This window comes from Mustela putorius, unplaced genomic scaffold, assembly GCF_011764305.1.
Source record: "Mustela putorius furo isolate JIRA1106 unplaced genomic scaffold, ASM1176430v1.1 tig00000198_pilon_pilon_pilon, whole genome shotgun sequence".
Taxonomy (NCBI): Eukaryota; Metazoa; Chordata; class Mammalia; order Carnivora; family Mustelidae; genus Mustela; species Mustela putorius.
Window position 1 is genome coordinate 5472730 of NW_025421311.1, and position 27017 is coordinate 5499746.

Sequence of the window (27017 nt, forward strand, 5' to 3'; positions counted from 1 at the left end):
CCATTTTAGGAAATACCCTAGCTGAGATCCGGGAACCAACTCACCACTTTCTACTTATAGTTGATGAATCAGTTTTCCAATAGCTTGCTCACTAATGCTACAGAGAGAAACAAATATACAAACAAAAAACCAAAGATACTGTCCTTTGGAATAGGGGCAGACATTTAGAAACCATAATATACCTTTTATCTCATATACTATTACTCCAGTATCCCCATCACTGATGAGGTGACATCATCTCAAATATGAAATTAGATCAAAGATAGATTGCTATTTTCCCTCTTTTTATTTTTCACAAATAACCCAATATAAACAATTATAATTCTACAGCCGGCTGAGAATAAATCATTTTTATGATGGTTTACTTTCTAACAGTTACATTATTTGGAATAAGTCAGCTGCTACTAAGATTTCACCAATACAGAAATTTATAATGTATATGAACCACTGGAGTCACTTTGGAAACAGGGCAGCTGGAGTTTTTTTTTTCTACAGGTTTCAAAATTTAAAATGAAGATAAACAATTTCTTTTCATGGGAGAGTTTCAAAAGGACTAAGCACCCCAGATGTATTCATAATCACTTGAGACTTCTAACAGGTGGTGGTATGAAATCAAATTCCTAATGTGGATTTTTCTGTAGACTAAACATTCTCAAAAATAAGACAGAACTAAAGGGATGCATTTGGTACAGAAGAGGGAAGGAAACAAAGAGAAGATCACCCTTTTAATGCATAAATCACAGATGTGTATGCAATATATGAACAGTGTATTTGTGATATTAAAAGTATCATATGGGGGATCAGGGGGAAAATCCTAAAATACTCCTTAAGGGTGTAACAATAAAATAAGGTTGAGAAACTGCTCTAGGCAGAACGTAGACAGAATGAGCCTTTCTCAGAAAAAATATAGTCATTAGTGCTAGCTACCCTGGCCTAGGATTATCACATACCAAGCAGTTTATGACTTATCGTAAGACATTATACTTGAGTACACACTTGAGAAAAGGTTTTGTTAAGAAACTGGATTACTTCTATAAAGTGTTTAAAAATTATAATGCATCTTAAAACAGTAATATCTAAGTATTTATCTTCTGCTCTTAAAAAACATGCCCAACTGTGGGCAATCTAGAGATCCCATTTTAGATTAGACTTGATGTGTTTTGCTTTACTTTTAGAAAAATAAAACAAAGAGCTAAAGTTAATAAACCAACAGTGGAGACAAAATGAAATACTAAAAATAATCCAGAAGAATGCAGGAAAAAAAGAGCAAGAAACAAAAGGGACAAATAGAAAACAAATGGCAAGATAATAAATTCATTTTTTTTTTAAAATTAAGCCTATGCCCAACGAGGGGCCTAAACTCATGAACCCAAGATCACGAGTCCCATACTTTACCAATTGAACCAGACAGGCACCCCGAGATAGTAGATTTAAACCTAATTTAGCAACCCTACTTTAGTATTTACTCAAATGAAACATGTCCACACAAAAACTTATAAGCAAGGTTGTAAACATTTTATAAGTTTATATAAAACCCAAACCAAACCAAATATCCATCAAGTGGTGAATACATGAATAAAATATATACATACAATAAAATAGAGCAAAAAGAAAAAAAAAAAAGAGAAGTGGGTAAGATGGATTTAATAAGAAGCTTTCCTTGAGTGGGGTATGTTAAAAACAGAACAAGTTCCTGAATAAATGGACAAAAGAATAAATGAATGGAAAAATGAAATGAATAAAAATCAATGATCAACGACAGTCTTCCTTCAGTATTCCTCAGCATTTGAAGGAAAAGCAGTTTACAGCACATACGTAACTTCTTGGACCTTGGTTTCCACCATCTTATCAGAGCAAGCAACTGCTACTTTTCTGAGTAGATTAAGAGAAGATTAAGAAGTGAAAAAAAGATTTAATATCTTTGGTCTATAATCATAGAAAGAGCAGTTTGTAAAGCTATGATGCATGTATGCGGGGGTATGGGTAGCTAAATCCTGGAAATTCAGGCAGAATGGCTTATTTTATTCTGCAGCATCAGGTTATGAGAGGAAAAAGAGACTTCAGCATTCTCCACATGATCCATTTTCCAAGGGCAGAGCTGATGATGTGCTTGTATAGTCAACTTACGCATTTCCCCCAACTCTTCTATTAGACGTGACCATAGGATTAAGTTTATATTCAAAGTGTTCCTAGGGACTTTGCTAGTTCCTTTTGGCTTCTACTCACACTTAACAGAGATTATTAGAATTAGTATTTGTGATTTCACAGTTTTAAATATTTATAGATGCTTAATTCTTAGATACTTCTGACTCTGCAACAGATTAAACCCCAAGTATAAACATTACTTTCAGGGCTTTTATTTTGTTCTGATAGTAAAAAGTATCAGAGGAACATGCCTTAAACCTGATTTCTAAATGAGATACCCTCTAGCAATCGAAATTGCTCATATGATTGTTATATATAAAGTACGCTTTACCCCCTGGGACTGTGTTCTAGGAGAAAATTAAAACCTAGCTGTCCACATCAAAGCCCATTAAGTTATTAGGTGGCCCTTCAGTAGGTGAGCTTCATTCTCTTGCTGGGCTGCAGGGCACTGGGAGCCCTCCTAAGAGACATTAACAAGCACCTCTGCAAGCAGATTTATTTAAGAATCACAAAATTTAGATCTGAAATGGACCTTGGGCTTTCTCAATTTGCAGAAGAGGAAACAGAAGACACTAAATGGTTTTTCAAGGATCTACAGGTGGTTACATGAAAAGGAGAAAACCCCAAATCCCCAGAGCATTCTGAAATTACACAGCCCAAGTGGTCCTGAAGGTGGGGTGAATTATTCTAGACTAACTGATTTGGATGGTGAATTAGAATACCATCCAGGATGATGATCGCTTTAGATTAAAAAAAAAAAAAAATTCTTCAGGGGCACCTGGCTGGCTCAGTCGGTAGAGTATGAAACTCTTGATCGGAGGGTTTTAAGATGGAGTCCCACATTGGGCATACAAATTACTTAAAGATAAATTCTTTAACACACACAAATATACACACAAATTTTTTAAAAAACAAAACAAAAAACATGCGTAATTTTGGGCAATCTAGAGTTCCCATTTTATTATTTCTTAAATATTTATTTATCTGAGAGCGCAAGAGCAGAGTTGGGGGGGGGTGCAGAGGGAGAGGGGTATATAATCTCCAGAAAAGTCCATGTAGAGCTCCACATGGGGCTCGATCTCTTGACCCAGAAATCATGACCTGGGCCAAAACCAAGAGTCAGATGTGTAAATGACTGTCCCAACCAGGGACAACCTCTTTTTTATAATTTATTTCTTAAGTACACTCTGTGCCCAACACGGAGCCCAATGCGCAGCTCAAACTCACAACTCCGAGATCAAGACCTGAGCTGAGATCAAAAGTCAGATGCTTAGCTGACTGAACCACCCAAATACCCCTAGAGTTCCTATTTTGGATTAGACTTGATGTAATCTGTTTTACTTTTGTCTTACAAGTTCCAAAACAACGCTGTAAATTATTGAGTACTTCAATATTAACTATATATATAGCCACTTATTTACTTGTAAAAATCTTACTTATCATTGTTAAATACTTGATTGTAATCAATTCTCTATCATAATAACAGGGGAAAGTTTTAGCTCTAAATTATTCCAAACCTCAAATGTTACTATGAAAATACAAAAGAGGGAGCAATGATCTCTTACTAGAATACAAATAATTACTCTTCAATTAACGTCAATGATCTTTTTTTTCTCCTAAAAACACCTTTAGAATAAAATAACTATCCTTTGTGTAAACTTAGTGAGATGTACAAATAGGTAAGAAAGCATTCCTGAGTTTCCTTTTTTCTTAATATTGTCCTCTGCCTGCTTTTCAGTGGAGGTAGAAATGAGTAGCAAGTTAAACAGACTGAAGGGGAAATATAACTGGAAAAGAGAAGGAAAGATAAAACTACATCTAGAGTATTCAAATTTTAGAAACTGAGATGCCAAGAGTGTGCCTTCTCTTCTTCCTATTTACGGATAGGGAAACCTAAAGAGAGGTGACTGATGAAGAAAGCAAGAGATATCAAATTCCCCTACCTGAAATACCTCCTTTACATGTTATAATTTCCCAGAAGATTTTGATTACTTAAAAATGTAAGCAATTCTTGGGAAGACTAAACCTGCAGCGCCTTATATTACTAGATCCACAAATAACAAAGTTTCTGTCTATAAAGAAGTTACCTAAATGGACCCAGAAGATACATATGCAAGTAACTGTAATAAAAGCAAAGGTGGTAAGACAATAGGACTTATTTTATGGGAGGAGAGGGGCTTGAGAAAGTATTATCAATTTGGGGGAAATTGTGAATGTTATAAAGAAGAGGTGAGTCTTAAAGGATGGTTGGGGAATCCCCAAAAAGCCAATGAAAAGCATACATGGAGAACATGTTTGGGGAATGTGCACTGTTTGGAGAAAGCATAATATATGTGATGGAGAACAGCTGGAGATACCACTGATAAGACAAAATGGGTAAGGATCCAAAAAAGCTGTAAATGTCATCAATGATATATTTTTATGAGTAAATAATAAAGATAATCTGGATAAGAGAAAATAGTAACAATCTAATGACATATTCAGTAGGTAAAAAAGAAATGCTATGATCACAGCTGCAATTCTGTAGATACTTACTAAATGTTTATAACATCTTAGATACATAGAGGTGAATAGGATCAGTGGCTCTTGACCTTTCAGGTGTGTCAGTTCTGATTCTGTTTGTCTTCAAATCTCTTCCCGCTCTCTCCTGCTCTGAGCTATGTGATAGGAAACCTGACCCCACTCAGGCAATGTTTCCTAGGCTCCACATCAGCTGGCTTCTGGCTGTGTTCAAACAATGGGAAACACTGGTGGGAGACTGGAGGGCAGCTGAAAGAAGCCATGTAGTTTCCCCCCCATTCCCTCTTGGCCTTAGTAGATTCTCCTCTGTGACTACTGTTCCCTCACCAGAAAAGCTTACCTTTCATCTTCCAGAGGAAGAACCCAGCCTCTGGACTGCTTCATTTCTCTTAGGCCTCCTGATTATCAAAGTGGCTTCCTGCTGTTGTTACTCTCTGAGCAGGCGCACATAAGCTGCTCGTCTTCTTAGTTTTTCTATCACCATTCCCTCATTATATCCCTCCATGTTAAATACTCAGATTGGTTTCAGTTTTCCTGAATGGGTTCTGACTCACACAGAAAAAAACAAACCTATTTAGAAATCCAAGAAATGTTCTGGCCCCTTCACTCATCAAAATGCCCCAACTGACATAAACCTTTACTGTTTTGGGGGCTTCCAAGAATTTTCAAAGCCTGCCTTATTAATCCCAGATCAAGAAAACTGAGGTCAAAAGTTAAGTTTAAGTTTGGGAAGATGAAATTCTACAGGGAGATGATGATGATGATGGTTACAGAAAGATGTGAATGTACTTAATACCATGGGACTGTACACTTAAAAATGGCTAAAATGTTGCATATATTTATGTCATGTTTATTTCACAAAAATAAGTGAACAAGCAATGATAGCACAGGATGAGGGTTTCACAGAAGTGAAGTACAATGCTGCTGAAGCACTTAAGGAGACACTAATAGCTCCACCTGCTAGAGAAGGTTCCAGAGACTGGATTTTATCTGGAGAAACTCCAAGCAGTTAGTATGCCTGGAGCACGGGGCAGACACTGAAAGGTTGAGATCAAGCAGGAGAAGCAGGCAGGATCAATTCCTCGGAGCACGAAGCACGTTGTACAACATACAGAGAAAACCGAAGTGGAGTCCCAAGTGTAATAAGCAACACTTTTATTTTGGCCTGTACAGTATTTACAGAAGAGAGACAATGGCTGGATATAGCTGAGAAGCAGAGGCTGGTTACATGTAGTGAAGTTCAAACCAGCATGGGATGTTGCAGAACCTGATTTGTAAAAGGGTGACTTGGGAGCATTAGGTAGAATGTGTGGTGAGGTCTAGGTAAAGCATTCTGGGGTTTGTGGGTGTGGGAGGAGAACATGCCTGAGGGTAAAGAAACCTAATTATGTGAACTCTAAGAGGAACTATTTCTCTATTCTTACCATTTAGCAGTGTCCATACTAAGCACCCAGAGATTTCTTTAAAGAACATTATAAGGAGTCAACACAAAGAGGTGGAGACAGACAGGGGTACTTAAAGAAGAATCATGACAAAATAATGAAATTGTTACAATTTTAAACCTCTTAGTTTTGGAATTCTAGATCTGTGTGCTGATATGAGCTTCCGCACATAATATTGAGGAAGAATGAGTGTGGGGAGATTCTTTTTTTGGATCAGACATTCTTTTGCACAAATTGAAATTTTGATAACTACACAGTATTTTCCTTTAGAATACATCTAGTATGAATGATTTAGGCAGATTTTTTTTTAACAGCAAAGTCAATAGCAAAACTATATCAGAAGCCATGACAGAACCCAAAGAAGGGACAAGGGGGGGCTATATTAAGTAGGATTGGTGGCAATTAAAATGGAATGTGAATGACAAAGAATTTTTAGGGTAAGAAAATGAATTTGGAATTTCTATACATTAAAAAAAGCAGGAGTCAAGCAGAGCAGCTGGTTTGTGGAGAATACAATTTGGCGTGAATTATTCCACGTAGAAAACCATATTGCTTTAAGATCAGTTGTTCTTTTTTTTTTTTTTTTTTTAAAGATTTATTTATTTATTTATTTGACAGAGAGAAATCACAAGTAGGCAGAGAGGCAGGCAGAGAGAGAGAGAGGAGGAAGCAGGCTCCCTGCTGAGCAGAGAGCCCGATGCGGGACTCGATCCCAGGACCCTGAGATCATGACCTGAGCCGAAGGCAGCGGCTTAACCACTGAGCCACCCAGGCGCCCAGATCAGTTGTTCTTAACTGGGGATGATTTTCCCTCCAGAAAACATAGGGGCAATATCTGGAGACAGTTCTTATACTGTCCTAAGTGGGCAGGGGTGAGAGGGGGGTCTTACTGGCATTTAATCCATAGATATCAGGGATGCTGCTAAATATCTCACAATGCCCAGGACAGCTCCCCACAATAAATACTTACCCAGACCCAAATGTCAATAGGGCTAGGGTGAGAAAACCTGTTAAAGACTATCCTTACTGACGGGGCGCCTATGTGGCTCAGTTGGTTGAGCAACTGCCTTCGGCTCAGGTCATGATCCTGGACTTCCAGGATCGAATCCCATATTGAACTCCCAGCTCCTTGGGAAGTCTGCTTCTCCTTCTGACCTCCTCCTTACTCATGCTCTCTCTCACTCATACTCCCTCAAATAAATAAATAAATAAGTCTTAAAAAAAAAAAAAAAAAAAAAAGACTATCCTTACTGAAACTGGAGTGGATTACCAAATTGCTAAAACTCAAAAATCCTTAAACTGTATGCCTGGAGGAAACGCCAATGTTACCTTGAACAGTGTGAAAATCTACTTTAAATTGGTTTCCATATAATCCTAGTAAATGTAACAATTACAAAACAGCCAGCTTTTTCTCACAGAGACAAATGGAAGTTAACTATTGATAATTGAGTTCTGATAAAGCGTGCAGATGATTAACCACACATTAATAAACTTAATTAAAACTAAGTCATTAGTTTCTCCCAAAACGGGGCCGTACAACCGTTACCCGCTCCTGTTTCCTGCAAAATGTGCTCACCAAAAGCCAGTTTTCCGGACAGCTCTGAGTATTTAAAAAATTAAGACAAACGGGATTTTTCTAACAATAGGGTAACGACAGTAATTACTGCGGACACCACGGGGAAGTTTCATCAGACAGGTTTACCATTTACTTTCAGGGCTGTGGCGTACGAGGACTGCAAACCATTGCTGGCTCAGGCTCTGAGCTTCCTAGGGCTCTTGCTCCCAGCAGCGCGACCCTCTGGATTTTTCCCGGGGACACACAACCCATTTCCCCACACAGACAATAAGCCCCGACAACAGGCCATTGACACCAACCGTCCTCAAATGGAGGAAAAACGAACCAGGAGCACTAGCCCACTTTCAACTGGAAGGCATTTTCCTCCGTGAAATTTCTGGCCGGAGGAAGACGAGGAATTGCTGTTTTACAACATGCCGCTGGCATTTCAGACGCCCTAAGCTGGACCACTCACTGCGGGGAGGGAGAGCGAGGAATGGCCGGGGAAGATCACCCCCGCTCGCCCCCAAATTCGCGGTTGGAGGGGCGAGAAGGACATCGCGAAGATCTCTCGACGAGACCGGCTGGCTTGGGGACATCCTCGTGTTCCCTAATCGGGTCCCAGCTCTGACAAGTCTCCTTCCGGGGGTCCCAACGAGGCGTGCAGGCCTGGCTCCCCCTCCGAACTCCGGGCCTCAGGTGTTCCGCCCCGCGCTTCTCCCCGGCCCTCCCCTCGCCACGCAGCCTCCGGGGAGCACAGCAGCCGCACACAAAGAGGCTTACGCTACCCGAGCGCCCGGCTCAAGGGGAACCGCCGCAGATCTCGAGCTGCAGGCGGGGAGGCAGAGCCCCAGAGCTTCCCCACCCTAGGGAGAACCTTTGGCCCCAGAGGTCGCTCCGTCCCGCTCAGCCGGGTCCACTACCCGTCCCTCCCGCGACCGCGCTTACCCAGTACCAGCCGCGCTATGTCCGAGGGTAACAACATGACCGAAGCCGCAGCAGGAACCGCCACAGGAGACAAGATTCAGGTAAAAGCCAACACAGCGACAGCCCCTGCGCCGCATCTCCCGGTTCCAGTGGCGGCACTGAACCCGCGGCAATTTGTCCCGCCTCTTTCGCCTCGCGTCCGCCAATCGCTTCCGCCGGAGAAAGAAAGGCACCGAAATAAAACCCGCCTCGGTTCCCGTCGGATCTGTCGTCACTTCCGTCCTCCTATTCGGAGGGGTGGGGCTGAAGGCGGCGGGGAGGTGGGATGCAGGTGCCGCTGCTGGAGCCAGGGGGCGGGCGGCGAACGCAAGGTCGCACACCATTGGCGGGCAACGCGCACGCGCGTTTGTTCGGACGAGCGAAGTGTTTTGAGGCAAGCCAGCGCTGGAAGCGCAAAACGTGTGGGGGTCGGCGCGCATGAGCAGATGGTACCCGCTCCCGGTTGACCCCGACTATTTCCTCGGGAGACCCGGGCTGCGTGTCCACGCTGCGTTTGAACCGGAAGCGGGAATCGTGGGTGTCCACCTGGCTGGAACCGCAGGGGCTGCTGTGGGGAGGCGAGTGGAGCCGGGACCGAGGCTGCAGCTGCCGCTGCTGTCGGAAATTCCACTTTGGCGGTGCGAGTGCACCGTTAGGGGGAGCGTGAAGAGCGGGCAGCGGCTTCTGCGTCGGGGACTGCTGGGGTGTCCGAGCCCCTCTGTGCCAGGCCCCCGACGGCCGGTCTCACCCGCTGCTCTGGGGCGGACTTTCCCTGCTCGCAGCACTCTCTCCCGCCCTCTCTCCGAGGCCCTCGCGGATTTAGCCTCGAGCCTTCCTCCAGGTGCTGGTCGCACGCTCCTGCCCATCCCCTTTCCTTCGCCGCCGCACGGCCCAGGTGTAGCTAGAGGTCTTGACTAACAATGTCCCCCCCCCCCCTTTTCTTGATTAGTTTTAAACCACAAGCATCTGCTGAGGCTTAAACTAGAGTGACGTGGTGGAGAGCACGGACTCAAGAATTTCGTTGCTGGACCTGGAATTTTGGCAGATATGTGGGTGACCGCACTGTCCTGTCTCCCATGTGATAATCCTTGCCGGTGGTGAGCCCTCAAGAGCGTTCGCTGCTGTTTTTATCAGGTACCTAGAAGTAAAGGGGCTCTTAGAGCTCAGGGCGATCATTGAGGGAGAACCGTGATCATAGAGGAGCTAACGAGGTGGGAGCCTTCCAGACAGACCGGGAAATGTATGTAAAAACACAAAGCGTGAGAGGTGTCAGAAGCTCAGGAGTGAGGTCTGGCGTTGAATGAAATAGATGCGGGCATTTTCAGCATGTTGAGGTCTTAGGGATGGATGAGATCACACTGGGAGAACCTCGGGTGGGAAGTGGGGAGATAGAGATAGTCTTGCAGGTGTGAATGGAAGAGGAACCATCTGAAGAGAGACTTAGGAAACAGGGGAAGGGAAGAATCTGTGATATTTATTGAGCATTTGTTGTGTTCCAGGCACTGTGTTAAATCCGTACGTGAATCTTTAACAGTAACTTTGAGGGAGGTAGTATTGCTTTTCATTTTATCGGTGACAGATTGAGCTTTAGAGAGATTAGCTACTGTGTCCAAGGTTATACAGTCTGTAAGGGGCAGGGGCAGGATTTGAACCAGCACAGTCTAATAAGAGAGTCCACACTGTTACACCAGAAGAAAATGGCATGCCACAGGCAGAATTCCATACAGGAAGATGTGATGTAGGCATCGTTGTCAGATTCTGCAAAGGAATCTGCTTGATTGAGATCTAAAAAGGAAGGTCGGACTTCCCACTTCAGAGACTGTTGTTCAGGAAGTATGTATGGTTTGAGGAGCATGTTGGTAGAGGGGCTTAATTCTAGGTTAATGTATTGAGTTCAACCGTGTCTGTTGACTCTCTTACTCTAGCTGACTATTCTTCAATTCCTTTGGTTTTCTTTCAATTCCTCCAACACACCATGCACTTTTTCATCTTAGGACCTTTTGGAGGTACTAGTCTCCTTCCCTGAAATATTGGTCCTCTTCCCTTTTTCTGTGATTGGCACCAGTTCAGGTCCTAGCTTTGTTGTGACCTCTGCTGAGATGTTCCCTGGAAGCTTATCAGAAGTGATCCTCTCCATTGTTGGTGTATATTTTCCTCTTTTGAGTCTTATATCATATTTTGGAATTAGGCATTGATTTTTCACTGTACTTGTTTATTGTCACTCTCCCCCACTAGTTATGACTCCACAAGGGAAGGATTTGTGTCTGTTTAATTCATTGTGTCTGGCTACCCCTAACATAGTACCTCAAACAGGTAGTGGCCCTGTAAATATTGTTGCATGGATCCGTGAAAGAACGTTTCCTGACTGAGCTGTTTTGTTTTCTTCAAAGTAATCAATCTTTGAGAAACAGAAGAGAGGAACACAGAAGGAGAAGAATAAAAAACCACAGCTTAAAAAAAAAAAAATTGAGGGCAGCATCTTCCTGGAAGTGTCACATGGTCAGTAAGCTTGCATTTTTTATTATATTATAAATAACATCTTTAGTATATTTAGGAATAAACATGCCTACATTTATGGTTTTTTGGGTATGGATCTTGTTAAGGTGTTTTTGGTTATGATCCCAGTTTTATTTTCCTTACTGACTCAATCAAGAGGGTTTTAAACCACGATTGAGTATGAAGGGGAGAGAGTCCTAATAAGAAGGAATGGAAAATAAAAATCATAATCCTTTTTCTCAAGACGTTTACAATCACATGGCAAACTCTTGGGTAAATAACAACCTTTAATCTACAGAGTTAGGGAGGTTGTAACGGGATAAGAGTCACAACAGCCAATGAGTAAAAATGAAGAAGCGAATTAGAGCTACCTACCAACGAAATTGGTTGGCTTCTTAGGTAGTGTGCTCTCAGAGTATTTAAGGAGAGTGTTTAAATATTTTTATAGGAGGGATTTCTTCCTTTGTAAGAAGATTGGACATGGTCTTTCAGTTCCAATTTTAAGACTGAATTAAATAACAGCAAAGAAACATACTTGGTCTTTAAAGAATGAGTGGCGTTTATATGAATGGATGGGGGAAGGACTCCCCTTCTTTTTCCTCTTGAGATATGTCAAGGACAAAAAAAGTTTTTTGTTTGTTTGTAAATACTTGTAGTTCAACAAAAACGAAGCTTTCTTGTAAGAAGAGTCAGAAATAATGACACAAAATGCTTTTCTTAGGTCTTTTTTTGAAAGGTTATCAAAGGAAGGTTTGATTATGTCAGAAACCTAAAAGGAGGTAGGCTACAGCAATGGCATTGAGGTATAGTAAAGTGTAGTTGATTTTTGGCACTATAGTATTTAATTCCCTTTTGAAACAGCAGCATAATTGCACTTGAATTTTTATGTTTTAAACGAGAACCGTAAAGCCAGCTGAGACTTAGTGCTAGGGAAGGCTTACTAGCTCTGGTAACCTCCTGCATAGCAATTCAAAAGCATAAGCAATTCAGCTTTTGGCTTAGTAAATGATGTATTTTGTTACTCCATGTAAGAGTTAAATAGTTAAGAGTTAAATAGTGCAGCTGGTCAATCCTTAAATCAGCTGGTCATCCTTAAGAACAGGTCGGTCAGCTGTTAAATCCTTAAAACCCCTTTTCCTTTTTTTCTTTTTAAATTTTTGAATTTATTTTATTTTTTTTTTAAGATTTATTTATTTATTTGACAGACAGAGATCACAAGTAGGCAGAGAGGCAGGCGGAGAGAGAGATTGGAGGAAGCAGGCTCCCCGCTGAGCAGAGAGCCGACATGGGGCTCAATCCCCACGACCCTGGGATCATGACCTAAGCCTAAGGCAGAGGCTTTAACCTACTGAGCCACTGAGGCACCCCAGATTTTTGAATTTATTTTAGAGAGAGTGTGCATGCATTCTGAGTGGGGAGTGGGGAGAAGGAAGGAGATAGATAGAATCAGAAATAGACTCCACGCTGAGCCCTGAGCCAGTCATCGCAGAGGCTTTGGTCTCACCACCTCTAGTTCATGCCTGAGCTGAAAACAAGAGTCAGACGTACTTAGCTGACAGACCCCCAGGCATCCCTTTCTTTTCCTTACACCTTTTTTTTTTTAAAGTTTTTACTTACTTATTTGACAGAGTGAGAGTGAGAGAGACAGAGAGGGAACACAAGCAGTGGGAGCAGCAGAGGGAGAGCGAGAAGCAGGCTTCTGGTTGAGTAGGGAGCCCAATGTGGGGCTTGATCTTAGGACCCTGGGACCATGACCTGAGCGGAAGGCAGAGGCTTAATGACTGAGCCACCCAGGTGCCCCTCTTTTCCTTATTCTTGACCAGGCTGTCTTCTGTTGGTCTTCTACATTTTAATTGAATTATCATGTTTCTTAGAAAAGATCTCAGAAAAGTAAATTTATGTGTTTCCCGTTTTTATCCTGCTATTGCAAACTAGTACCCATTTGCATGTTGAAGCTTTGTTTTGATATATTCTAAGAAAATCTCATTTGAATGTGGAAACATTAAGAAAAATAATTTTATGGTTACAGTATGCATGTAATTGTACAATGATCTGACTGTTAATACCACAATCTGAAATAATTTTGCATTTACGTGTTTTTTTTTTTTTTACAGTGATGTGTTTTCTGAAATTCTGAACCATGAGTTTAGCACTTAATGATCTGCTTATTTGCTGCCGTCAATTAGAACATGATAGAGCTACAGAACGAAGGGTAGTAAATTACTGAAACTTAATCTTTTCTTGAAGTTAGTGTGTGATTGGCAACCCATTACTGTGTTCTTTTTCATTTTCAGAAAGAAGTTGAGAAATTTAAGCGCCTGATTCGGGATCCTGAAACTGTTCAACATTTAGATCGACATTCAGATTCCAAACAAAGCAAATACTTGAATTGGGATGCTGTTTTTCGGTACTCCATTCATTTTTTTTACTGTCTTTATTTTCCTCTTTCATTTTTTTTTTTTTTCCTTTTAAGATTTTATTTATTTGACAGAGATCACAAGTAGGCAGCGGGGCAGGCAGAGAGAGAAGGGGAAGCAGGCTCCCTGGTGAGCAGAGAGCCGGATGTGGGGCTTGATCCCAGGACCCCAGGATCATGACCTGAACTGAAGGCAGAGGCTTTAACCCACTGAGCTACCTAGGCGCCCCTCTTTCATTCTTATTTGTTGTGATATTTTTGTGTATGTAGATCTTACTTATCTTTGCTTTCTGTATACTGTTGTGCCTTGCATGTAAAGTTGGTGCTTAATATTTGTCTGAAACATGATTTTTAAAGGATGTTCCTATAGAAAAAGTTATAGTTTTTAAGACATTTGTTCAATGAAACTTCTTAGATCTCACTCAAGATTAAAGAGGATTCCTTTCATATTAGTTCATTCAAGACTTTATTTTAGAAGAAGACTTTATTTCAAATTGGAGAATAAATTAAGTTATAAGTGCCTTATTATTACTTTTACACCTTTAAATATTCCTCTGAATAATTGCTACATATTAAATTGTAATTAAGAAAACAATTACAGAATAATTTCTGTAGGAATACAGTTAAAAACATCTGGCTTTGGAAAGACAATTGATTGCTGGACTGGAGTGCCAAATAGAATTGATGCCTTTTTTACACTGAGACATAATTTTCAACTCTGAAGTCCGTTTGTAACTAGGAATAGGTTGTAGAACTTGGGAAAAATGAATAAAATATTTTAAACTAATGTAGAATAGTGGGAAGCTCGAAATAACATTTTCAGCCAAGGGGAAAGTATATTTATTTGTTCTCAAGTGTTTAGAACTTTTGTTTTTACCACTTACTTGGTATTGGATGGACTTACAGATTTCAGTGCAGATAACATAAAATAATGCATGTTTCTTTTCTCTGGTTACTTAGTTCATTTCAAATACCACAAAAATGGTTCCTACCTAAAGATGAGTATTATTTTGCATAAGAAAATCAGGTAGGTCCAGTAGACACCTGGCACTTCCAACAAATCAGGAATATCTTCTAGGCAGACTTCATTCAAAAGGTAGAAACATTGCCACCTACCTGGGAAAGGTTTGGGTTGTGTACAAAATAACAAGTAAGAGAGAAAGGAGAGCTCAGTAGCATTGTAAGCTTTTAATAATAAAATGAAAAAACAAGTAGTAAAGTAACAGAAAATCATGGAGGTTGCAGTTTAGAACTTTGTGGAACACACTTTAAATTGGTATTGAGCATTGAAAGAGAAAATGATTTTTTTAGCCGATACACTGATGGCCGTGTGGTGGCTTCAGAGATTCTCTTTGTGATGGCGTAAAGGGTTTTTCCACACTGCTGTAATAATTCAAGCATTTAATAATTCTGAATTCTGAATTTAATAATTGTGAAATTTCACTTTGTTTTCCTGGAGATTTTTACAGAAATATGTTCAGAAAGAAACAGAATGTCTGAGAACAGCGAAACCAAGTGTGTCAGCCTCAACACAAGCCACTAGGCAGAAAAAGATGCAAGAAATCAGTAGTTTGGTCAAGTACTTCATCAAATGTGCAAATAAAAGTAAGTGCTGTTATTTATTATCAATAGCTGGTTTCAAAGGTCACTCTTGCATCATTTTGGTCGGAATATGGAGCGGTAAACGTTTAGTGCTAACTCTAATTTGGGGTACATGTAATGGTTTTTAATATATGATCAGTTCAAATATTTGGAGGAATTTATGCAAGCATAGAGTGATAGTCTCCACGTTGGAAGGATTAAAAATTAGTATTCCAACTGCCCATTCTTCTTGGATCCCCTCTATTTGTTCCTAGCACTTAGGTAGCCCTAGTGATGGGACATACCTTTTAAGCTTTTTTTCCCTATCTTTGAATAGCCTTAATTAGTGGTGAAACCTGTCTCCCTTTTTTATTGCTTCTCCCTTTTGAGATAATATAGAAAAATCCTGATTAATTTTTTCAGAATGATATCTTTTGAGATGCCCGAAGTTAGCTTTGACATTTCCTTTCAGTCGTTGTCTCTAACCTAAACAGAGTACTTTATTCAGCTTATTTGACCCTAGTTTTTGTGTCACTCGCTTCTGAATTTTCTTCAGTTTAATTATATCTCAAAGTGTAGGACTTAATAATAGCCATATTCTGATTGGTACAGAGTGGAGCAGGACTTGTATATCTTTTATTCTGTACTTTTACTAATTCATTTTGAGATTACATTAGCTTTTTTTTTTAAGATTTTTATTTATTTATTTGACAGAGACTGATCACAAGTAGGCAGAGAGGCAGGCAGAGAGAGAGAGAAAGGGAAGCAGGCTCCCTGCTGAGCAGAGAGCCCGATGTGGGACCCGATCCCAGGACCCTGAGATCATGACCTGAGCCAAAGGCAGCGGTTTAACTCACTGAGCCACCCAGGTGCACTTACATTAGCTTTCTTGGCAATCAGAACCCACTATGCCCAGTATTGATTAAATAAAAAAATGACCAGTGGTTTTTTGCTCCTCATGAGCCATGTATTTCCCACTTTGAATGGGGGCCATGGTTGTCTTTTCAAGAGTTGATATTTTTGACCCAAAGTGCCAGATAGCAATAGGCCTATGTAAGGAAAGGGGCCTCTTACAATGTTGAAACCTAGAAGTAGAAATGTTTGCTTAGGGACTCTTGGGCTCAGACTTTGTTACTGTTCACACACAAAGATGTGGCTTTTTGATTCCAGGTTTAGTTTGGGAATCAGAAAAGCCATTGAATCACTATTTTGGGCACCCGGAAGTACTGTAACACCATATGGTAACTATACTGGCATTGAAGTGAAAGACTTAATAAGATAAAAAGAATGAGAAAAGCCCAATGTCGGTAAACATTATTAAGTAGAAGGATATAGATGGCTCGTGAATACTGTCTCGGAATGGTGGTATGAGATTTAAGTCTAAAAAGCAGTGGTTTAGCAGAAGTTTGGTTTTCCAGCTCTGAGGTGGCAGTTTGTGTGGATCGTGGCAAGCCTGTGACAAGGACTCCAGCATATGCAGAGGAAAGCTACACAGAAATATTGTGCACCGGCTTTTGCCCTGAATGATAGCCCTGCATTTATTAAAATTTGTCCCCTTGGCTGCTAACATTGGGTTAACCTATTTTAATTTGTACTTATAGAGTTACTGAGAGAAAGATATCTGGGCCCATTTTTGCCCACTAGAAAAGTTTGCAGGGTATAATTTCGCTTTACGATGAAAAAACCTTCAGTCACAAAATTAACAGTATTGGAAAATACACTTGGAAAATGTGTGAAAGTATCACTTGTTGGGTTACAGGAATAAGTAGATGAAATTATCAGAAAGATTATTTAAATGGTTGAAAGTCTGTGTTTTTATTTGAGGCTTCCTTTTCTTTCTAGTTTGACTTTATTTAAGTTAAGCATCTTTATTCTCTGAACAAAACCAGAGCATTACTGTTATGTCTTCTCACTTTGTGTTTTTCAAAGAGTTGGGGAGTTGATGGGAATTGAAACACATGTCCAGACTTAGCATTGGTATTCAAGGTCTTATGAATGAGGCAGAGATTCGAAAAGGAGAGTGGGGAAGGGAGCAATAAGCACCTGTCATTCATTCATTCTTTTATGTAGTTGATTGTCTGCTCTGCACGTCATGTGGGCGGGGCGTGGAGGATAGATTTTACCCAGCTTGGTAAAATGCGAAGTTTTATGAGGGTCCTTAAATTCTCCTTAGTCAACTTAGTTGTCCTTTGGAGGTGGGTTTCCTCAGAAAAAGAACTTCAGTGTAATTCTTGAAACCTTTCTCAAATTTGGTGGAGGAAGGAAATTTGTTGAGATTAAGGCCCCAGGGAAATATGATTTCATCATGACATGAATTTATGTAGTTAATGTTTATCAAGCAAATATTATTTAGGACAGTTACCGGGCTGTGTTGCCATATAGAGATGAAGTAATTCCTTAGGGATGTTATCATATAGTAGATGTTACAGTTAAGAGATGGTTACAGGACTGTAAGAGGGAGGGGCTGCAGGGTGTCACAGTAGAGGAACTTGTGATCATGCAATTCATCACTGGTGCAGTGCCTGAGAGTGTGGTATAAACCAAGTAAAAATGATAAACAGTTGTGTCAGTATTTATTTACTGTAGTTTGATAAGAAAATGCTAAACTCCTCATAAGAAAGTGCTAAATTAGAATATAATCAGATATATATATATATGACTTGTGGTATGTTCATAGCTTATAACAAAAAGTTATATGCCATTTTGAGATTATTAATATTGAGGGCACCTGGGTGGCTCAGTGGATTAAGCCGCTGCCTTCGGCTCAGGTCATGATCTCAGGGTCTTGGGATCAAGTCCCACATTGGGCTCTCTGCTCAGCAGAGAGTCTGCTTCCCTCTCTCTCTCTTTCTCTTTCTGCCTGCCTCTCTGCCTACTTGTGATCTCTCTCTGTCAAATAAATAAATAAAAATCTTTTTTTTTTTTTTTTAAGATTTTATTTATTTATCCGAGAGAGGGGGTAGAGAGCGAGCACAGGCAGACAGAATGGCAGGCAGAGGCAGAGGGAGAAGCAGGCTCCCTGCTGAGCAAGGAGCCCGATGCGGGACTCGATCCCAGGACACTGGGATCATGACCTGAGCCGAAGGCAGCTGCTTAACCAACTGAGCCACCCAGGCATCCCTAAATAAATAAAAATCTTAAAAAAAAAAAAAAAGATTGTTAATATTGAAATATAGTAAAATATTAGCTGTGACATCAATGTGATTTGCTGAAAATAAGAAGCAAACAGTTTTTAAATGTCATTTTGTTGCATTCAAAAATATGCCCATTAATACTGAAATTTTGGGAGGCCAGGGGGCTTGGGTGGCTCAGTGGGTTAAGCCTCTGCCTTGGGCTCAGGTCATGATCTCAGGGTCCTGGGATCAAGCCCCGCATTGGGCTCTCTGCTCACCTGGGAGCCTGCTTCCCCCTCCCTCTCTGCCTACTTGTGATCTCTCTCTGTCTGTCAAAAAAATAAATAAAATTAATTTTAGGATCTCTAATAGTTAGGACTCTTAATTTTAGGACCTCTAATAAATAAAACTGAAAACAATAGAGCCTTACATATTTATATGCCACAAATGCTTTTGTACAATATGAAAGTAACTTGGTTTTCAAAGCCCAATATTCTCCTTACAATCTTTTTTTTTTTTTTTAAAGATTATTTATTTATTTGAGAGAAAGAGTGCATAGGTTGGGGGCAAAGGGAGAGGGTCAAGCAGACTCCCTGCTGAGCAGGACCCCAGGATCATAACCTGAGCTGAAAGCAGGTGCTTAAGTGACAGCCACCCAGGCGCCCCATCCTTCTTACAATCTTTGGTTATTCTAATGAGTTAATTCTTCGTAAAAGGTACCAAGAAACTGGATCATTTTAGGTCTAGTGCCAGAAACTGTGAATTATTAAGGATGGGGCAGATGATTGTTTTTGCTATATATTCCTATAGGGATCAGCAGACTTCTTTTGTAAAGTGACCAGTCGATGTTTTTGACTTTGTAGGCTATACAGTTTCTGTGTCAGTTAGTCAGCTCTGCTGTTGTAGCATGAAAGTAGTATGTAAATGAATGGTCATGGCTGTGACCCAGGAAAATTTTAGTTCTCAAAACAGGCAGCTAGGAGCATTTTGCTCACAGGCCCCAGTTTGCTAATTCCTGCTCTGTGACAAAGAGATTAGTTCATAGTAATATCCCATATGGAATCATTCATATAGCTGCAATTCCAAGTGTTCCTGTGTTTCTTAAGATTTATATGTTTTTATTTGTTTATTTTTCAATAGGAGCACCCAGACTGAAATGTCAAGAACTCTTGAATTATATCATGGATACAGTGAAAGATTCATCTAATGGTTCCGTTTATGGAGCAGATTGTAGCAACATTCTGCTCAAGGACATTCTCTCAGTGAGGAAATACTGGTGTGAAATATCTCAGCAACAGTGGCTAGGTATGTTTTGAAGATTATTTGTAAATTTTTTTCTGTGACATGAAATGTCACCAAAAGATCGGTCAGAATCTTGATCCCCCAGGTGACCTTGCAGTTTAACAGTATCTTAGTAAAATTAAATACTTACAGAATCCAGCCCTTAGTTTTCTTTATTATGAACTTCCTAAGTGATTGTCTCTATGAGAACTGGAACATCACAGTTGAAAGAAGCCATCCCTGTCCTCGAGTCCTTCATAGGCCAGTGGCAGAAAAATCAAGTGAACCAAAAATTACAGTGCACCATAACATAGATACGTTTGGGCGCAGTGAGTTCCCAGATAAGTGACACCTAAACCTCACCATGATTAAAAGAAAAAGAAGAAAATCTAGAAAGAGAGGTGTCATGAAAGCGAAAGCAGCAGAGTTTCAGGCTGGAAGGGATATGACGTTTTAAGTGTGGTAGAAATGCTAAAACACAAAAGCATGCATTGGATTAGGCAGTTAGCAGGTCACTTGTAAGGTAAAAAATAGTAAAAAGGATCTATAGGGCCCAGGGACTGCAACATAAGTAGAGTGGGTGTTGGAGGAATCTAGTGTTTTCGATTTCTAGGTGAAAAGTTCTGAGAGACCAAAAAGGAAGGAAGTTGTGATCAGAGACAAACATTTGAGTTTATGAATTTCAGAGGTGGAGCCTTTCTCTGAGTGGGTTCAGTGGGTTTGGCTTTAATGAAGTGACTCGAAGCCAGATGTCCAAGTCTTTTAATACAACCACCACTGAAAATCTAGAAACTCTGTGTTTTTCGTGGAAAGTATTTAAGATAAATTTTGCCAATTAAATGAAAAGACATTTGTCTGTATTGTTTATTGTGAATTTCTCACATCAAAAAAGACACGTGTGGATGGTAAAACTGTGACCTTATCAGTGCCCTGCACTATATTCTAATGTTCCCATATGAATGAAAGCCTTTTTAGCTTTGAGTGTTAATTTCTGAGGTGTCATCTCAGGCCTTTGTTCTTGTTCCGAGCATGAGGGAGGCTGCGTCCCAAACTTGATCCTCAAAACAAGTTTAAGAGAATAGGTTAGTGATATCCAGGATGCTCGGACACGTTTCTCACCACTGTGGTCCATCCTAAGTATTCAGGAGGTTTGCGTAGTTTAGATTAGTACTTCTAACCACGGGTCTCACTGAAACAAAGAGAATCCTTGCTGTAGTCTCCTTACTGTGTCTGACCTGTTCTCTGAAATCCTCTCTATTTTTGAGCATATTACTGTCATCTCTCATAATTTGGCCTTTTGGTTGAATTATTTTTCTAGTTAGCTCCCTTCTCTCAAACTTCACTCCCCACAGAGGACTATACTCAAGAAGTGGAGTTTATGTTCACAATATATCTTTGGTAGAGGTGTTAATGGAACCCACAGTTAGAGATAAGGTAGTCTAGAGGGAGAGTTTGGAGTGAGATGAGAAGATGCCCTGAGGCCAAGCCAGCATTTTCAGATCAATTTGGGATTAGCTTATTGATTCCTACAAAAAGCTCTGCTGAAATTTTTGTGGGGCTGGATCCCAGGACCCTGGGATCAGGACCTGAGCTGAAGGCAGAGGCTTTAACCTACTGAGTCACCCAGGCACCCCGAATTTTGGTGGGGATTGCACTGAATGTATTGAACAATTAAGAAAGTGTCCTGAAGCAAAGACTCACAGCAGCCATACTCTCTAGTTTTGAAGGGGAAAAACACTTCATTGATATTATAAAAATCTAATAGAAACAGAAGAAAAGGAAAATCTACACATAGATGAGGGCAATAGTAAGCAGTAAGGATGAATAAGACATTTACGTCAGATTGGGTACATACAGCATCCAGCCCCGTCAGCTGGGAAAGCCCCGGCTGGAGTCTTGATTGCGAGGCCTGGACGGACCATCCTCCCCGTTGGGGGAGACTATACCCCATAAAGGCGGTATAGGGCGGTAGGGCAGAGACAAGGTTTGGAGTTAGACGTTTGTTTGTGTGCAGTTTGGAGCTAGTCAAATTCCTGAATCATCATGTCTTTACACATTCAAGGAGCCTGGTCTAGGTGAGTTTGCCTCCCCTCCGGGATTCTACTGGGGGGGGGGGTGGAGGAACAGCCCAGCCTGGAGCTGGAGGGCATGGAAGGCAAAGTTTATAGCTCTTGGTGTCCAGACCAGAAAGGCCACTTCTGACCTGGAGGCCAGCTCCCACGTTACTTATGCAGCACAAATCTCACCAGCGACATTCTTCAGCTGCCTGCATGCGTGCAGGTAGGGGTGGTTGGTCACGCAGGACCCATCGCAGGAACCTCCATCCATACAAGATAGGAAGAACAGCCCTCGTGACCACATGGAGTCTGCCAGTCTGTGAACATGATACCTCTCTTTATTTGTTTAGTTTTTTTGTTTTTTGTTTTTTACCTAAAGAAATCAGTGTTTTATGATTCTTAGCATACAGAATTTATGTATTTTTATTAGACTTATATTGCAGTAGTTTGTAAGTTGTGTAGTTTAAAAAATTTCAATTTCCATATTCATTGCTATCATACAGGTGGTTTTGTGTCATTAATGTTGTGTCCTGGGACCTTGCTAAAATCACTTATTAAATCTAGGAGCACCATGGGATTTTCTCTTTAGATAGCCATATATTTGCATTTTTTCCCCCTCATTTGTGAGCCATGTGACTTTCACCTATTTTTTTTCTACTCTATTATATTGGCAGGGATCTTCAGAATGATTCATTTAAATGGTGAAATGTACATCCCATAAAATTTACCATTTTAACCCTTTCTAAGTATAGAGTTCAGTGGCATTAAGTGTGTCCACATCGTTGTGCAACCATCACCTTCCATTTGCAGTCCTCGGTCATCTTCCCAAACTGAAACACTGTCCTCAATAAACAACACCCCCTCCCCCCTCCACCCCCTTCCCACAGCCCTTGACAAGCATTCTGCTTTCTCTATCTGTGAGTTTGACTCTTCCGGCTAACTCCAGTGACGGAAGTCGTAAAGGTCTTTGTCCTGTGAATGCGTTACTGTGCTCATTTCCCCTTTGTCTTCAGTGTTCATCCACGGGGTGGCACGCCTCAGGGTCTACTTCCTTTCTAAGACTGAGTTGCGCTTATGTACTGCATTTGGACATTCCTCTGTCACTGGACACTTGAGTGGTTTCTGCCTTTTGGGTATTATGAGTAATGAGTGCTGTTATGAACCGGTGTGTTCAGATAGCTCTTTGTGTCCTTTCAGTTCTTTTGGGTATTTATCCAGAGGTGGAATCGCTGTATCATGGGCTAATTCTGTTTAATGTGTTGAGGACCAACAAACTATTTTCCACAAGGTCTGCGTCCCTTTACCCGTTCTACAGACGGAGCAGCAGTCACAGGTCTTCCGTTTCTCCAGGTCCTTACCAACGCTTACTCTTTTTCTTGTGTTGGTATCAGCCATCCTGATGTGAGTGTGTGTGAAGTGGTATCTCATTGGGGTTTTGATTTGCATTTCCGTTAATGACTAGGGATGTTGGTTTTTTCGTATGTTAATTGGCCATTTGTATATCATCTTTTAAAAGGTATTCACATCTTTTGCCCAGGTGTGTGGTTTTTTTTTTAAGATTTTATTTATTTATCTGACACACAGAGATCACAAGTAGGCAGAGAGGCAGGGGGGGGGCGGGGAGGCTCCCTGCTGAGCAGAGAGCCTGATGCAGGGCTGGATCCCAGGACTCTGAGATCATGATGCGAGCCGAAGGCAGAGGCTTTAACCCACTGAGCCACCCAGGCGCCCCTTTGCCCAGTTTTTAATTGGGTTATTTTGTTGTGGTTGAAATGTAGGAGTTCCTTATAATTTCTGTATATTAACCCCTTATCAGATAAATGGTTTGCATTTTCTTGCATTTCATGGGTAGCCTTTAATTCTGATGTTTGTGTCCTTTGATATATAAAAGTTTTATTTTTTTAAATTTTTTTTTTTTTTAAAGATTTTATTTATTTGAGAGAGAGAGCACAAGGAGGGCAGAGGGAGAAACAAACTCCTTGCTGAGCAGGGAGCCCAATGCAGGGCTGGATCCCAGGACCCAGGATCATGAGCTGAGCTGAAGGCAGACACTTAACTGACTGAGCCACTCAGGCGTGCAAAAGTTTTATTTTGATGAGTATAAGTAATCTATATATTTTTTGGTTGCCTTTGCCTTTGGTGTCATTTCCAGGAGATCATTGACAAATCTAACATCATAAAACTTTTCCTCCATGTTTTCTTCTAGGAGTTTTGTAGTTTTTCCTCCAGTATAATTTTGAATAGGAGTAGTGAGAACACACCTTGTTCTGTTCTTGGTTTTAGGGGGAAGCATTCATTGTTTAGCCATTAAGCATGATATTAGCTCTCAGTATGGGTTGACAACTTTCCGTTCAATTTCTAGTTGCTCATTGTTTTTATCTTGCGTGGATATTGAATTTTGTTAAATTTCTTTCTTCATCTGTTGAGATAATCCTATGAGTTTTTCTTTAGTTTCTTGATAGGATGAATTATACTGATGAATTTTTTTTTTAAGTTTTTTAAAAAGATTTATTCATTTGAGAGAGAGACAGAGCAAGAGCAGCCGTGAGAGGCAGAAGCAGACTCCCCGCTGACCTGGGAGCCTGAGATGGGGCTTGATCCCAGGACCCCAGGATCATGCCCTGAGCCAAAGGCAGACGCTTAAACTGACTGAGGCATTCAGGGGCCCCTACACTGATGAATTTTTCATAGGTTAAGTCAACCTTGTGTTCCTGGGATATACTCCACTAGGGCATGATGTATATCCTTTTTTCATATTACTGGATGGATTTGTTTTAATTGTTGAAAGTTTTTAGCTATGAATTCAGTTTCTTTTTTTTTTTTTTTTTAAGATTTTATTTATTTATTTGACAGATAGAGATCACAAGTAGGCAGAGAGGCAGGTAGAGAGAGAGCGGGGGGGGGGGGGATGCAGGCTCCCTGCTGAGCAGAGAGCCCAATGCGGGGCTTGATCCCAAGACCCTGAGATCATGACCTGAGCCGAAGGCAGAGGCTTTAACCCACTGAGCCACCCAGGTGCCCCTGAATTCAGTTTCTGTAATAGATACAGGAATATTTACTTTATTCCTTTTTCAGTTAGCTTTGGTAATTTGGTTAAGAATTTGTACATTTTAAGGCACCTGGGTGGCTTAGTGGGCTAGGCCTCTGCCTTCAGTTTAGGTCGTGATCTCAGGGTCCTGGGATCGAGCCCCACATTGGGCTCCCTGGTCAGTGGGGAGCCTGCTCCCCCACCCCCTCCCCTGCCTCTCTGCCTACTTGTGATCTCTGTCAAATAAATAAATAAAATCTTAAAAAAAAGAAAGAATTTGTACATTTTAGCTAAGCTGTTGATGTAGGAGCATAAAGTTCTCAGATGTTGTTGCCTTTTTATCCTTTTAATGTATGTATCCTCTAGTATTACCTCTTTCATTGTTCATTTCTCATTATTCTTTTCTTCTGTTTACTTTGAGTTTAATTTGTTCTCTCATTTCTTAAGATAGAAGCTTAGGTCATATGTGCATTTAATACCATGAATTTTTCTCTAAACTGCTTTGTTGTATCTCTCACACATTTTGACAAAGTTGTATTTTCATTTTTCTTCAGTTTAACATATGTCCCAGTTTTTCTTGACTGTTCTTTAACTTCTGGATTATTCGGAAGTGTGTAATTTAATTTCCAGTTGTTTGGGTAATTTCCTATTTTGTTTTCCCTTTTTATAGTTTTCAGTCTAAATATATTAGGGTCAGAGAACATACTTTTTATCATCTAAGTTATTTACAATTGTTATAATTTCTTCTGTGACCCAGGATAAGGTCTGACTTGGTGAGTATTCTGCATCCATTTGAAGAGAGTGTATATTTGCTCTTGGGTGAATTATTCTGGACATGGCAGTAGAGCCTGTTGGTTGATGATGTTCAGTTCTGTAAGACTAATGTGAAACCCGAGTGGCAGGTGAAGAAAAGTATTAGCAAATACAGCACTTTCAAAAGCTTTGGTTGTACAGGGAAGGGAAAAAGGGATCCTGTTAAAGATGGGAGTGATTGGAGTATATGTAAACGAAATGGGAAGGAGTCCATGGAGAAACAGTGGTTGGATACACAAGAAAATGGACTGTGTTTTTAAAAAATTAATTAATTATTATTATTTATTTTTAGAGAGAGCAGTTGTGCACAGGAATGGGGTGGGGGATTGGGGAGCAAAGGGAGAAGGAGAGAGAATCCCAGACAGGCTCCACACCCAGTGTGGAACCCAACACAGGGCTCGATCCCACCATCCTGAGGTTGTGACCTGAGCTGAAATCAAGAGTCAGATGCTTAATTAGCTGAGCCACCCAGGTGCCCCTCTGTGTTTTCTGAGAATAAGTGTTTCCAAAGTAAGCCCTAGGATTGTCCCAAGGAGGAAGATAGTTTTCCTAATAAGGTAGGAAGGAAGAAATACTGAAAACCTTTAGTGTCTTTCCTGTACAACTAGGATAAAATAAGGACTCCTTTTCGAGGCCCTGGAAGCACTGGGTAATTCTTCTGCTTATCTGTCAGGCCATAACTACAAGCCACCCCCATCCTGCATATGTTTGTGTTCTAGCTACAGTGGCTTTTATTCAGATTCTCTAACCTGGTGGTTTCCAGACATTTTCTTAAAAACAGGCTTTATCTTTTTAGAGCAGTTTCAGATTCATAGCAGAATTGAGCAGAAGTAGGGAGTTCCCATAAACCGCCCGTCACACATGCATAGCTGCTTCTGCTGTCAACATCCTGCACCAAAGTGGCACATTTGTTTCAGGCAGTGACCCTGCGCCAACAGCTCATCCCACCCAAAGCTCAGAGTTGACATTAGGATCAGTCTTGGTGTTGTACGTTCTGTAGATTTTGACAAACGTACAACAACATGTATTTACCATTATAGCATCAACTGGAAAAGCGCCATTGCCCTGGAAGTCCTCTGTGTGCTGCCTGTTCTTCCTTCCCCTCCTACTGATCCCTAGCAACCAGTGATCTTTTTGCCGTCTCTAATTCTGCCTTTTGCAGAATGTCGTTTAGTTGGCATCACACAGTATGTAGTCTTCCCACTTGGGCCTCTTTTGCTTGGTAATATGTGTTTATGGTTCCTCCATGTTTTTCTGTGGCCTGATAGCTGATTTCTTTTTAGCACCAAATAATATTTCATTGCATGCACCACAGTTTGATTATCTACTCACTTACTGAAGGATGTCTTGATTGCTTCCAAATTTTGGCAATTATGAATAAAGCTGCTGTACACATCCATGTGCAGATAAAATTTTTAGCTCATTTGGGTAAATAAAAAGAAGTGTGATTGCTGAATCAATCATATGGTAACAGTATGTTTAGTTTGGTAAGAAGCTGCCAAAGCTATCTTCCAAACTGGCCATTGTTGATTTATATATTAAATTATCAGTAAAGCTTGATTTTTTTAAAAAAAGATTTTACTTATTTATTTGACAGAGATCAC

The 27017-nt window shown here is 40.7% G+C and overlaps 2 protein-coding genes across 19 annotated transcripts in view; one reads left to right on the forward strand and one right to left on the reverse strand.

The window, feature by feature from the left end:
* The window catches only part of LOC101674547 (protein NPAT), a 69813-nt gene extending 61017 nt beyond the window's left edge, over positions 1-8796 (reverse strand). For all 11 annotated transcript variants that reach the window (XR_001181519.2, XR_006605956.1, XR_001181518.2 and 8 more), the window contains exon 1: positions 8611-8796. Coding sequence is in view for 3 of the 11 variants with exons in the window: in XM_004764406.3 (XP_004764463.1) it covers positions 8611-8647 (37 nt within the window). In the remaining 8 variants the exon portion in view is untranslated. The remainder of the gene's footprint in view (positions 1-8610) is intronic.
* Positions 8797-8976: 180 nt separating this feature from the next.
* The window catches only part of ATM (ATM serine/threonine kinase), a 122684-nt gene continuing 104643 nt past the window's right edge, over positions 8977-27017 (forward strand). For 3 of the 8 annotated variants that reach the window (XR_006605961.1, XR_006605960.1, XM_045077534.1), the window contains exons 1-7: positions 8981-9469; positions 9578-9762; positions 11019-11127; positions 13239-13336; positions 13419-13531; positions 15000-15145; positions 19375-19539. Coding sequence is in view for 5 of the 8 variants with exons in the window: in XM_045077534.1 (XP_044933469.1) it covers positions 13265-13336; positions 13419-13531; positions 15000-15145; positions 19375-19539 (496 nt within the window). In the remaining 3 variants the exon portion in view is untranslated. Of the gene's footprint in view, positions 9470-9577; positions 9763-11018; positions 11128-13238; positions 13337-13418; positions 13532-14999; positions 15146-19374; positions 19540-27017 lie in introns of all 8 variants that reach the window. The other 5 variants (XM_045077535.1, XM_045077536.1, XR_006605962.1 and 2 more) reach the window with 4 other exon arrangements.